The sequence below is a fragment of the Colias eurytheme genome, chromosome 10 (assembly GCF_061535395.1).
Source record: "Colias eurytheme isolate Ceu_HAF_F1 chromosome 10, ilColEury1 Martin Lab GWU primary, whole genome shotgun sequence".
Classification (NCBI taxonomy): domain Eukaryota; kingdom Metazoa; phylum Arthropoda; class Insecta; order Lepidoptera; family Pieridae; genus Colias; species Colias eurytheme.
Genome location: NC_142989.1, coordinates 5,085,819 through 5,099,445, shown reverse-complemented (window position 1 = coordinate 5,099,445; position 13,627 = coordinate 5,085,819). Strand labels below are relative to the sequence as shown.

At 33.0% G+C, this 13,627-nt stretch overlaps 2 protein-coding genes and 1 pseudogene across 2 annotated transcripts; 1 reads left to right on the top strand and 2 right to left on the bottom strand.

The window, feature by feature from the left end:
- Positions 1-600: 600 nt before the first annotated feature.
- On the bottom strand, positions 601-2,661 carry LOC149905163 (uncharacterized). Its single transcript, XM_090106630.1, has 2 exons — positions 2,053-2,661; positions 601-1,494 (listed from the first exon to the last, which is right to left on the bottom strand). Exons 1-2 carry the CDS (start codon positions 2,629-2,631, stop codon positions 1,291-1,293), a joined length of 783 nt encoding a protein of 260 aa, XP_089962756.1. The 5' UTR covers positions 2,632-2,661; the 3' UTR covers positions 601-1,290.
- A 5,498-nt stretch (positions 2,662-8,159) lies between these two features.
- LOC149905162 (uncharacterized) lies at positions 8,160-9,184 on the bottom strand. The gene has a single exon (XM_090106394.1). The coding sequence runs from the start codon at positions 9,182-9,184 to the stop codon at positions 8,306-8,308; it is 879 nt and encodes a 292-aa protein (XP_089962520.1). The 3' UTR covers positions 8,160-8,305.
- A 56-nt stretch (positions 9,185-9,240) lies between these two features.
- On the top strand, positions 9,241-11,123 carry LOC149905161 (uncharacterized; annotated as a pseudogene).
- The last annotated feature ends 2,504 nt before the right edge of the window (positions 11,124-13,627 follow it).

The window sequence follows — 13,627 nt, the reverse complement described above, 5'->3', positions numbered from 1 at the left end:
AAGAATATGCAATAAATACACTATTTTACAAATCAATATTTAAAAATTTCCTCAAATTACAGCAATGTATAGAACCTGTTGAAAATATAGGTAGATCATTTTGTAAGTGATGTTATAAAACTTTTGATGTCTTTGTCTAGTGATCTAAGATGACGAAGATGCTTTACAGGGTTAAATGACCCTTTAAATAAAGTGTTTGTGAACGTCATACAGCGCACTCATATAAATAGTTAAACTAAGTTATTCGCTTTGAAAATGTTTTTTCTTTCTTTAATCCTAAACCTGAGGTAGGTTTAAAGATAACGTGTAAAAAAGAATTTAAATAAATATATAAGCAAAACATAATAATTTAGAATTTATTTAGATAATATATTGGGTACTTCTTTGAAATGTTAAACTCATTATGGTTACCTTGTAGATTACTCAATCGTTAAATTTGAAGGATGTTTCGCACGTCATAAACTATTATTAGTGTAATTTATATTGATTCTGTTGTTAATATTGAATAACCTATATATTTCGATTTACAATATTAAAATATGATGGTGTCAACATGAATAAACCATGAGGGGCTGGGGGCAAATGAAAAACATATTTCTTTATAAATTTTATTTAGACTAGGAACATAGCTGCCAATATAAATCTAGGTACAAAATAGTAATTATAATAACTTAAATGCTAAAGGTATTATTTTCATAACGTACTTGGTACGTACGGTACTTGTTCTTATAATGCGTAGAAAATTATTTTTATTGAATAAAATTCTGATATTTGATGTGGTGAATTTTTGAAAATACATTGGGAAAACATTTGTTCGGCTAGGCAGACGTAAAATATTTTACGATTGATTATTTTACTCTTTTCCTATCTCTATTGTCCTGAATGCTAGAATGTATAAAAAAATAAATTATTCGTCCTAAAATTAACGATTATTTCATTAATATAAAATAAAATGCTACAAAAATAGAAAGCAGATAAATTACGTTATGGCAATAATTGTTCGAAAATTGAGAAGAATCTCAATTTCCTAATACAAAGAATAGTATTGCGAGCAATTGATGCAATTCTTTCTATGCTCTGCTATGTTAATCGCCACTTGAATACAGTTCATGTGAAGTTTCTCATAGCGATAGACAACAAAAGGCACGGCTTGGTGGTTTAAGTACTCGATGACTTTAGATTATTTCAACTCGCGCCTTCAAACACTTTATTGTACTCTTCTCGTATTTAATTACATCCTATCTAAATTAAGAGAATACTGATGAATGACTACAATACATATCCTTAACACTAGTTCATGGGAGAATATGCTTCAGCGAATTCAGCTATAACGCGTTTTATCACTTCTGGCCTACAAGCCAGTCCTGATCTATATGTCCTTTGACAACCATATTTAGTAAAGCACTTTTGCTGTTGCTCTAACTTGCAACAAAACAGTACAGCAGCTTGGCACATTCCAGGCATCTTGACTGATGCTCGAGTTGTGGTCTCCACCTGTAAAGTCATAGAGTTTTAATATCAAAAATGATAATAAAGTAATGAGGTAATCTTTGCAGATGAGGTAGCAAACAGTAGTAGGTAGTTATTTGCTATAATAAAAATGGAAGATTAAATCTATACTAATATTATAAAGCTGAAGAGTTTGTTTGTTTGTTTAACGCGCTAATCTCGGGAACTACTGGTCCGATTTGAAAAATTCTTTCGGTGTTAGATAGCCCATTTATCGAGGAAGGTTATAGGCTATATATCATCACGCTACGACCAACAGGGGTGGAGCCACGGGGGTGAAACCGCGCGGAGCAGCTAGTTTAAAATATGTTGAAATGTGTGACAGTTCCTAGTTTACATTTTAAAATATAGTATTACAGTATTTAAAGAACTGATGTCAACGAACCCTGAAGGTTAGGTGTTCGTTTGCCAAGTAAAAAAAAAAACATACAAGTAATAAAGATACTATTTGAAATATGAGTTTTTTAGGTTGCAAAGGTTTTTAACGTTGTACACATACATTCGTTTTGAATCAAATGGGAGCTTTGTAATTGTTAAACTTACCCCAGCTTGACTGCTGCCATGTTCCAAAGGCGGTAGACTTTGTGAGGGTCGATTCGAACCAATAGGCTTTAAAACAATTGGCCGAGTGCCATCGTCATCAGAATCGAAACCCTCTTCAGGTGTCTCTTCTAGTATGGGGCCCCAATTTTGATTTTCGTCTTCCATTTCAGGAAGCCTATCCGGCAATGTTATATTCGGTTTGCTCGGTTTGCAGTTACAAGGACTGTACTGTGGCACTGAATATATGACTGGGTACGGTATGTAGATAGGCGGAGGGGGAGGGCGTTTGACATAAGCGGACAGTTCCTCTAATTGTCTAAATATTTGGGCAAGCACATCATCTTGGCGCCTGTCGTAATCTCTTCTAATATCGAATGAATAAGGGTTCCAAAAATCATAGTGCGATTGTCTTGAACGTCGTCTGTGTCGCATTTGACCATTTGCATGATCTTTAATATGTTTCAGAAGTGTGTTTTCTTCAGAGTCATCGCTTGTCGCATCGGTTTCGGATTCTTGAACATTGCGAGCTTCGATACTTAATATACAAATTACTCCAATAAGTAATAGTAACTGCTTCATCTATAAAAAACAAAATAGTGTTTGTATTTTATTCTAATATCCATATGTATCTTTCTTTTTCTTTATTTCAGTCATAGGTATTTGAAATGTGCCTTTCTTATTTGTCATTAATGAGAATGGAGAAAAACTTTTGCCAAACCGTTACTTACACTACCGGTTGAAAAGCAAATACGATGGCCGCTATGCAAAAATTTACCTTGCTTCTATAACATCAAGGTTGTTTATAGAGGAAAAATACTGTTACAAAAGGATAACCGCAACAACAAAACGGAAAACTAAAGACGACAGTTGCGTCTTTTTGATTTTACTTTTAAGTTTTTACTGTATTCTAATTAATATTTTGTCTTAGATTCGTATTGATATAAAATCAAAAAATATTCATAATTTTTGGAAATTTAAGTTTTTTTACTCAGTTAATTTTTTTATATGAGTGACAAATTATTATCAAGAAAAAGTTTACAATAAAAAAAAATATTCATGGCTCATTTGATTTTAAATTCAAATGTTTTTAACGATTTAGACATATTATAAATCCATAAATAACTTGCAGACATACCTTGAACGTTGAATGTTAATCAAGCCGGAAGAATTCACGATAAAATGGCGTTTCTCCTATGTATTTATCCTATAATCAAGTTATAGTTATTCACTGGTTTTGCTTTTACTTCAGGGTAATGTTTTTAATTGATAATCACACACACAATCGCGCTTTGTTTTTATCATAAACTCACATACGTGCGCACTTCATGACATTTTGAGAAAGACTGATCGGAATTATCAGCACTGCCAATAGTACTGCGCCCGCGCATATTAAATACTATTTACCTATTTGTATACACATGACGATATATTAGGTACGTATTATATAAGACGCACCCACTTTTAATTGTTTTATAATTATTTGTGATAAATAGTTAATTGGGGGCTTTTAGGTTTTTCTTTTACTAAGTGATACTTGCGTATTTATATATATATACATTATACAGTACCTACTATTTTATAATGTATGTCAATAAACGACTTATCAGCAATTGTTCTATATAAACAATCAACAACTTGAATGTTTTCCACTTTAAAATTTTAACAGCACTCTTATTATGAATCTTAAATCAATAATATCGATTTGTATTTTACATCTGAATACGTGAATTGGGTTTTAAAAAATGACTACTAATAAACGTATTCTTGAATAGGCAATTCACCTTGAAATCATTTTAAGTCGTTTAGCCTGTTTCATTTAATTATGCATAATTATTGTTAAAGAAAGAATGCTATTAGCTCCTGCCTCCTACTGATTTTGGGTGTAAAAAAGATTGAAGAATTTTTGAGTTTCAATATTAAATAGGCACTTTTTGATCTTTTTGAATTAAGAGAAAAAGGGGCCAAATATTATATGGTCCCTCAATGGTGTATTTAAATTTCCAGATAAAATAATAAAATAACTCTAAAAAAGTTATCTTGCCTTATTCTTTTTTATAAATAAAATAAAAATAAAAATAAAATAAATTAAAAGCAACAATCTGAATTTAAGAAGGTTCGTTGCAGTTCTGCCCGTAATAAAATATATCCTACGTCCATCAGTCCAATGTATATAATATTAAAATATATGTCGTAACTCGTAATACCATAAACTTTTATTAACCACATATTTTAGGACTTTCGGTAAGTTCCTTTAGGCGTTCATTAGATTAAGAGAAGAAAGGCTGTTTCATATAGACTGACAGACTCATACGTGTGAACAGTGATAAGGGTCTAGTTTTTCATCAGACGTATAAAAACCTAATTTTATTTATCTTTATATTTTCTTTACGTGTAAAATTATTGCCTTCAAAAATATCTCCATTGAACCCGCTTATGTCATCAATCATAAATTGTAAATGCAGAAAATATTTGGAACGGTTAAACTGAAACACATTATAATATTTAACCGAATTCTTTAAATAACACACTCATTGTATGTACATTGATTTAAAAATTCATCAAAAAATATAACGTAAATGCAGAACTATGTACATATCTTTTTTGTGTATAAATAATAATAATAAAAAAATATATGTGGATACATCTTTTTCTTAAATTACAGTGTAAAGTGGGTTATAATTCATAAAAAGTATTTTCTTTTAGGCTATCAACGGGAAAAATAGCAAAGAGTAGAGCCACAGAGTAGAGCCATTCTTTCTTTTACAGTTTTTTTTTTTGACGCTTGTTTATGGTCTTCATTAATTAGGTAAAAAAACGTAAAGTGTGAAACATAATGAGAACTATTTCAGACATTTAAGTTTTCGTATACCACGTTATAGTTGTCGACATATAAATTACTATAGGTATATAGAAAAAATTGATGTTAAGTTCAATAAAACTTTGTTTTGAAATCCTTACAAGCTTGAAGCTAGCAAAGAATAAAAGAACTTGGTCCCTCTTCATGTCCATTTAAGAATTTATTTTTCTCAACACCAAAATATAGTAATAAAAAATAGTGAACGTTATATCATTATCGAGAACTTCGGTTAGCAATGAATTACCTTATCTCCTTTTTAATAACTACCAAGATAATATTTTCTGGTAATTATTATATGATATACATATATGATTATAGGGGAAGAGGTATTTATTCTTCTTAAGCCTTGCTTTGGGAATTTTAAATACAACATGACATAAAAATTATAAAAATGTGATCGTTAAACTATTAACAACATTCTTGACATACAAATTATTACAAGCATAAATAATTATTAATAGTACCTACGTACTTAATTATATATCTACGTGTTTCCTTTAATACAAAGATTATAAAGTTTATCAGAATAACATACTGAAGTTACTCATTTTAAGATAATATCAGAATTTATTTCCGCATTACTAATTACTAATAAAACAAGTTTAGATTCACGTCATTTTCTCTATTATGACGAATCTTATAATATAAATCTTATAATATAAAAATGAATCGCAAAATGTGTTGGTAAGCGCATAACTCGAGAACGGCTGAACCGATTTCGATAATTCTTTTTTTATTATATTCCTTGAAGTACGAGGATGGTTTTTATGTAGAGAAAATATAAATATGTACCACGGGCGAAGCCGGGGCGGACCGCTAGTTGTTAATAAACTGCAAAATTATAGTTTTGTTTGACAATTCCGTTCAATTTAAACGACGTGACTTTATCATTAAATGGTGAATTAGCTGCATAGGCAGATTAAACCGAATTATTCATATTCATCGGAACAGCTTAAGTTTTTTTTTTTACATCCATCACCATTTCTACCAAGGGGCCGTTAGAAAACTACCTACGTCATGCTGAATTTCACATTTGGGCCCCCCTCACACCATTACTATATTAATATTCATAAATATAATAAATATAGTTCACTAAATTCTAATGTATTGTTATGCCAAAGTACACATCATTCACTCAATGCTGAATGCTTGGCTGAGAGTTGATAAGGTTGCTGAATAGTCTTTGCAATTTATAAAGTACTGGCTGTGCTCCGCGGTTTTACCTGTAGTGCTCCGCTCCTGTTGGTCTTAGCGAGATGATATAATTATATCGGACTAGTAGTTCCCGAGATTAGCCCGTTCAAACAAACAAATAAACTATTCAGCTTTATTTAAAATATTATAATATAAGTATATATTTACGGACATCGAAAATTATTTCATAACAAAAGGATGTGAAGTAAAATATCCACAAAAAGTAAGGGCAACTTGAAATGTGACATTATTGTAAATGTGCAAACACTGTCTCAATCGTAAAAAGACAGCTAGACCTATAATATTCTTGTGCATAAGAAAATCAAAAGGTATGCCTATATGGCTAAATCTTATTTTTTTTACCTATTTATAATAATTTCTTAAAACAAGCAAGGTATCTAACCTTGCTTGTTTTAACAAATTATTGATTAAAAAACCAGATCATTGTGTTTTCTTCTTTTGTAATTTTTTCAGAGACATATCATAAAAGAAAATAAAAAAAACATGACCCATGAAATCAATTTAACCAAAAGTAATATTGTATCTTCAAACTAGTTAATGATTTTTCTATATCGGCGACGCGATGGTCAAAATACGCAGGTATTATAGTCCGGGATACATCGCCCATTTTTGCAAGTGATTACTATCAAGCTAATTTTTCGTGAGTAGCTTTATTTTGATGAGATGCCCAATAATTTCATGTACCTACGAAACTCTCGATTGTGGTAGCTTACAGAGGTAACAAGGATAAAAATTTTTAATTTGACGGTTCTCAAATATTTATTACGCAATTTGTAGGACAATATGTCTGTTGAATTATATAAGTATTAAATAAGTGATAATAAAAAAAATCAGCTGGTTAGTAATCATTTATGTTGACTTCGTTATCGATACACATTGGAAAGTGGGACTCTTTGATCAAACCATAGATTTTGTAGGACAAATATTTTTTCGAATAATTTAGATAATTATCTTGAGATTGAACAAAAAAAAAACATTCAGTTAGTAATTAATATTTGAGAACCATCAAATCAAAATATTTTATCCTTGTTTCCTCTGGTAGCTACCACAATCGAGAGTTTCGTACATGAAATTATTAGGCATCTCATCAAAATAAAGCTACTCACGAAAAATTAGCTTGATAGTAATCACTTGCAAAAATGGGCGATGGATCCCGGACTATTATATTATAAAGAAATTAAAATCTTTAAAAAATTTAATTGGTGGTAAAAACGGAAAGGCATATCCCAGGATAAATACAGGAGTAACGCTAATCGCATTATCTTCTTCATTTTAAAAAAACGCCTATTAACATCCCTTCAAAATATTCGCATGGAAATTAAACGTAACATTGGGGTAAATATGTACAAAAATCATTGTATTTGATAACAACAATTGTTTAGCACATACATAAAGAAGGGTCAAGATAAAGCTGGGTTAATAGCGACTCCGGGCTCGTAAAACAATAGACCTTAATAAAAAGCACTGCATTAGTACAGCGGATATTTGACTCGGAAAACTCTGTCACTTCCCTTTATTTCTGTGACAACGCAAAAATAGGGAATTATTAGTACCTATTATTGCTTCTGAGAATAAAATTATCATGCATTTAAATTTAAGATTTGATAGAATATGCATTAGAAGAAACGACTAACATTAATGTATTGGTTTTAGAATGGGATATCTTTATGCGTGTCATATTATGACGGATAAAATTTCAAAAGAATTTCAATAAAAGCGGCCGCGTGGTCATATTGTTCATACTCACAGGAAAAATTTAGTATGATAAAATAATCATTTTATTTTAAAGTTGAGTATATTCGTCTTACATAATATTATGTAGGTATTCAGTATTTAATAGTCCTTCCTGAAAAACGTCGGTCGGAAAGTTCGCAATTTGTATTCGTATTTTTTATAGACCGTATAGGGCTGTTACAGAAAATGGAGCCTTAAGTGACGCAGCTTTAAATGACGAAATCATTTAAATAAGGACTACATTATGCCGTCACCACAGCGTTAGTAGAATTGAAGACGTAATTAAATTATTATATTTAGAAATTAAAGACTTTTTAACGGATTTTAAACGCGATTTATTCATTCTATTATTTTCCCGACGTTTCGAACACTTTACAGCGAGCGTGGTCACGGGGAGACTGAGATGTTATACGTCTTGACGGTCATTCAAAAATTGTTGTTTGTAAACTACCTCCACCTATTCCTCCGTAGTTGGTATGTGGAGTATTTTTCCGGATGTTGGCAGTATTGGCTGATCGTGTCTTCTAGTCTTTTGGTATGTTTGACATGGGGTTTTAAATTCTTAATAACAGGATCCCAGGTGTTAGAAAGTTTCAAACCATCTTCTCTATTGAAATTTGGGTGTTTTTTAATTTCAATAGCCTCGCGCACCAGTCTTGGAAAAAATTTATTTTCTCTGGCAAGGATTTGTGGTTGGTCGAATCTTATGAAGTGGTTATTGTCCAGTGTGTGTTCACATACCGCAGACTTCTTGTGACGCCGATGCTTGATATCCGCAATGTGCTCCTTCAGTCGGTTGGCAATGCTTCTTTTTGTTTGGCCGATGTATGAGAGTCCACAGTCACAGTCTAACTTGTACACGCCTGCTTCTTGTAGAGGAATATTACTTTTAATTGGTCTCAAGAATTGGTTTATCTTCTTGTGCGGCTTATATATAGTTTTAATTGAAGCTCGTCTTAGGATTCTTCCAATTCTGTCAGTAACTCCCTTCACATATGGTAGGTAGGCCGGTTGTCTTTCAACTGTGTGTGGCTTCGTTCGACTCCTGTGATGCTGTGGAGGCGCCTGCAGCTTGTTGTTACGTAGTACTCGCTTGACATGCTGCAGTTCCCCGCTGAGGTGGGCAGCATCACAGAGGTGGCGGGCTCTCTGAAACAAAGATTTACCGACAGAAGCTAGTTGGCAAGGATGGTGGTGAGATTCACCATTGAGGTACCTATCAGTATGAGTGGCTTTCCTATACACTTTATGGTTGAGCATGCCATCCCGTCCCCTCATAATTAAAATGTCAAGAAAGGCTAGACGGTTGTTAGTTTCTAACTCCATAGTAAAACCTAACATCTCTCGCTCTGAGTCTATCGCTCTAAAACACCTGCGAAAGAATGAAGATATAATAGTACTCCGTGCTGACAAAGGAAACGCAACGGTTATAATGGATACGTCAGATTACAACAACAAAATGTCGGAAATACTGTCGGACGAAAACACCTACAAAAAAGTCGACAAGGACCCAACAAACAAGGTAATGAAACAAACAACTGACCTTATAAACAAACACAAAACGACATTAAATCTTGACACTAAGTATCTTATTCCATCTTGCGTGAAACCTCCTAAGATGTATGGCTTACCTAAAATACACAAAACTAATACTCCATTAAGACCTATTGTGAGTCAAATTGATACACCCACTCAAAAACTATCACAACACATGTCTAGGGTGCTCGCTCCCCTCAGAGGTAACACCAGTGCATATGTTAAGGACTCATACCATTTTGTTGAGATATTAAAAGATCTAAATATCGCAAACAATGAAACCATGGTTAGCTTTGATGTGCAGTCTCTTTTTACTAATCTCCCAGTGACTGATTGCATCAATATTGTTAAGAAAAGGTTAGGGGAACACAATATGCCATTAGAATATGCAGAGATCTTAGAACATTGCCTTACATCTGGCTATTTATTGTGGAATGGTGAATTTTACATGCAGGTTGATGGGGTGGCCATGGGCTCTCCAGTATCACCCGTTGTCGCTGATATTTTTATGGAAGACTTCGAGGAGAGAGCCTTGGCCACAGCACCAGTCAAACCGAGACTTTACAAACGCTATGTAGATGACACCTTCACAATACTCCCTACTGAACATATACCTGCATTTTTAGATCATCTACTCCATACACAAAAACATCCAATTTACTATGGAGTTAGAAACTAACAACCGTCTAGCCTTTCTTGACATTTTAATTATGAGGGGACGGGATGGCATGCTCAACCATACAGTGTATAGGAAAGCCACTCATACTGATAGGTACCTCAATGGTGAATCTCACCACCATCCTTGCCAACTAGCTTCTGTCGGTAAATCTTTGTTTCAGAGAGCCCGCCACCTCTGTGATGCTGCCCACCTCAGCGGGGAACTGCAGCATGTCAAGCGAGTACTACGTAACAACAAGCTGCAGGCGCCTCCACAGCATCACAGGAGTCGAACGAAGCCACACACAGTTGAAAGACAACCGGCCTACCTACCATATGTGAAGGGAGTTACTGACAGAATTGGAAGAATCCTAAGACGAGCTTCAATTAAAACTATATATAAGCCGCACAAGAAGATAAACCAATTCTTGAGACCAATTAAAAGTAATATTCCTCTACAAGAAGCAGGCGTGTACAAGTTAGACTGTGACTGTGGACTCTCATACATCGGCCAAACAAAAAGAAGCATTGCCAACCGACTGAAGGAGCACATTGCGGATATCAAGCATCGGCGTCACAAGAAGTCTGCGGTATGTGAACACACACTGGACAATAACCACTTCATAAGATTCGACCAACCACAAATCCTTGCCAGAGAAAATAATTTTTTTCCAAGACTGGTGCGCGAGGCTATTGAAATTAAAAAACACCCAAATTTCAATAGAGAAGATGGTTTGAAACTTTCTAACACCTGGGATCCTGTTATTAAGAATTTAAAACCCCATGTCAAACATACCAAAAGACTAGAAGACACGATCAGCCAATACTGCCAACATCCGGAAAAATACTCCACATACCAACTACGGAGGAATAGGTGGAGGTAGTTTACAAACAACAATTTTTGAATGACCGTCAAGACGTATAACATCTCAGTCTCCCCGTGACCACGCTCGCTGTAAAGTGTTCGAAACGTCGGGAAAATAATAGAATGAATAAATCGCGTTTAAAATCCGTTAAAAAGTCTTTAATTTCTAAATGTATAATACTCGCGTAAAATCAAACATCAGAAAATACTAAATTATTATACTTAAGAGTAGATCTTATCTACCTTTTCATGTTATTATAGGATAAAAGTTTAATAAATTCTATCACATTTTTTGACGTCTACGAATTTCCCGGCCGACTTTATTCAAAACATTTATTATTATTCATGGTAAGAATGCAAAAGAAATGATGCGTGAAGTGTGTATTTTCCACATCTATTTATTTAAATATTATATTCAGCAGATTCAATACAAGGCTTCAATTAAACATGGCTGCTTGATATACAATACTTACGAATGCTAAAGGCAACATGCGTGCAAATGATTCCAAATTGATTTTATTTCGGACATTGATTAATTACCACTTTCTCAAGGTTCATGTCGATTTTTTTCATCCGACTGCACCAGAAGGAGGGTTGTATTTTTCGATTATTTTTGACACGCTCGACTCATATTACATGATATATTGCTTGATGGTTTCGTCTTGATTGCAAGTTTCATATATACATTTTTGAAGCCATTTTGTATTATTATTTGCTTGTTGTAAACTTTATAAAGAGCATTAACAATATGACTGACTATATATAAAAGCAATTTAATCTTTATTCACCGTGGATAAGATATATAAACAACTATATAATATATTGGCGAATTAGGATACTTATGGAATTAATCACCATTTTCATTTACATTCTCATATTATGAAAAAATGATTTAGATTTCCTTATCGTAACATATTTATTATAACACATATATAACAAAGTCTTGCTAATGCGGTCATATTTCATGTAGCCCTGGGGAGAGTCATTACAGTCAAGATTTATGAAGTGTACTGTGTTACTATCGGAATGCGAGCTCTTACGCTTTTGCAAATGTTTACATTTCATTAATCAAAATAACTAACCGCGTGTTATTATCTATTAATATGAAAATGGATTTTATAGACGTAGGCACAAGGTATAAAATTAATTGAGAAGTCGCGGATCAAAATTGTATTGAAAATCAGCTTAAATGATAGACGTAATACAAACATTTCTAGGAAGGCTCTTGAGTTTACCCAGATTTTTAGAAATAAGTTAGTGGCGCTATTTCATACCTGAACGTATTTGAATAAATTTATAATAATTCAATCCATGTTCAATTAGCTGGCCCGCCAGATGCTGTTGCGTTTCGCGATGCGGAGCGTTTCATTATTCATATAACATTTTTGGACATTTCTCGTTTTATTTTTAAAAAGTCATTTTTAAAATTATTGTCATTAGGCATAGTACTTTCAATATCAGTTTAAAGTTTTTGATATCTATACTAATATAATACTAATATAATAATAATAATATTATAAAGAGGAAAGGTTTGTATGTATGTATGTATGTATAGTTTTCACGCATAAACTACTGGACCGATTTTGATGAAATTTGGCACAGAAAATTTTTAGACCCTGAGAAAAAACATAGGCTACCTTTTATTGCGAAATATGTACCACGGGCGAAGCCGGGGCGGACCGCTAGTTTGTTATAGTTACGGAATAATCGCCTGTGCTGCACACTTAACAATTACACCCTGTACGTACCTATATATTCTATCCTAATCATTCATCTGTGGTAACTTTATGTCTGCATATTCTCCCAAGCACTGGCATTATGGACTATTTTTTTTGGAATTACGTTTTGAACAATTTAACTAATTTTCAGCTGGATGGGAATTATTGTAAATGGCACAATACGATGTTTACAATGTCAGATAGTCCAGATTTACTGAACTACTACATAGCGGAATTTATTATTAAATTAAGATATTGATAGATAAATTCTTCTTAAAAATTGCTATTTCGAAATTTACGAAACATCGCTCGAGCCCGAGTATCTATTTATTCCCTTTGAAATAAAAATATAAACATGACTCATGCATGACAAAACGCAGAGATTTGATGTTCTAAATTGGGCACCTACCCTGAATTTTATGGTATCTAAGACATAGTCATCTCTACTAATATATAAAACTGAAGAGTTTGTTTGCTTTAAGGCGCGAATCTCCAGAACTGCGGGTCAGATTTGAAAATTCTTCCAGCATTCGTCTATATAACATAATACTAAGATCAATAGGAGTGGAGAAATGCTGATAAAACAACGAGGTACAGCTAGTTACTAATAAGCTGTTTATTCTTATTCTTAATTTTGACCCGTTTTTGTCGTATTCAATTACAATACCACACATTCTTGATATTTAGAAGATAAATTCCAATTGCTGAATATACGAATAAGCATATTTTCAATATCAAAGTTACAGAAATAAAGCGCATATCAGTACAATTTTCAATATAATTCCACCTATGTGTTCTTGCCTGAGTGCGCTTCAATAAACTTAATTATCGGTGAGCGGTCGCAATTACAGCGCCGTTGTTTCTTTTAATGAAAAACCTTTTCGAATTTATTCAATCCGGAATTAAATTATCATACGTAGACAAATATTTTTATCGTGCCTTATGGAGAGTTAGCGAAAGTGGTAGTTAGTACAAATTTAACTTATACTTAAT

Coding starts and splice junctions, on each gene's coding strand:
- LOC149905162 (XM_090106394.1), bottom strand. CDS start 9,184: ATGGAGTTAGAAACTAACAACCGTCTAGCCTTTCTTGACATTTTAATT.
- LOC149905163 (XM_090106630.1), bottom strand. CDS start 2,631: ATGAAGCAGTTACTATTACTTATTGGAGTAATTTGTATATTAAGTATC. Junction 1,495..2,052: donor ATGGCAGCAGTCAAGCTGGG/GTAAGTTTAACA, acceptor ATGACTTTACAG/GTGGAGACCACAACTCGAGC.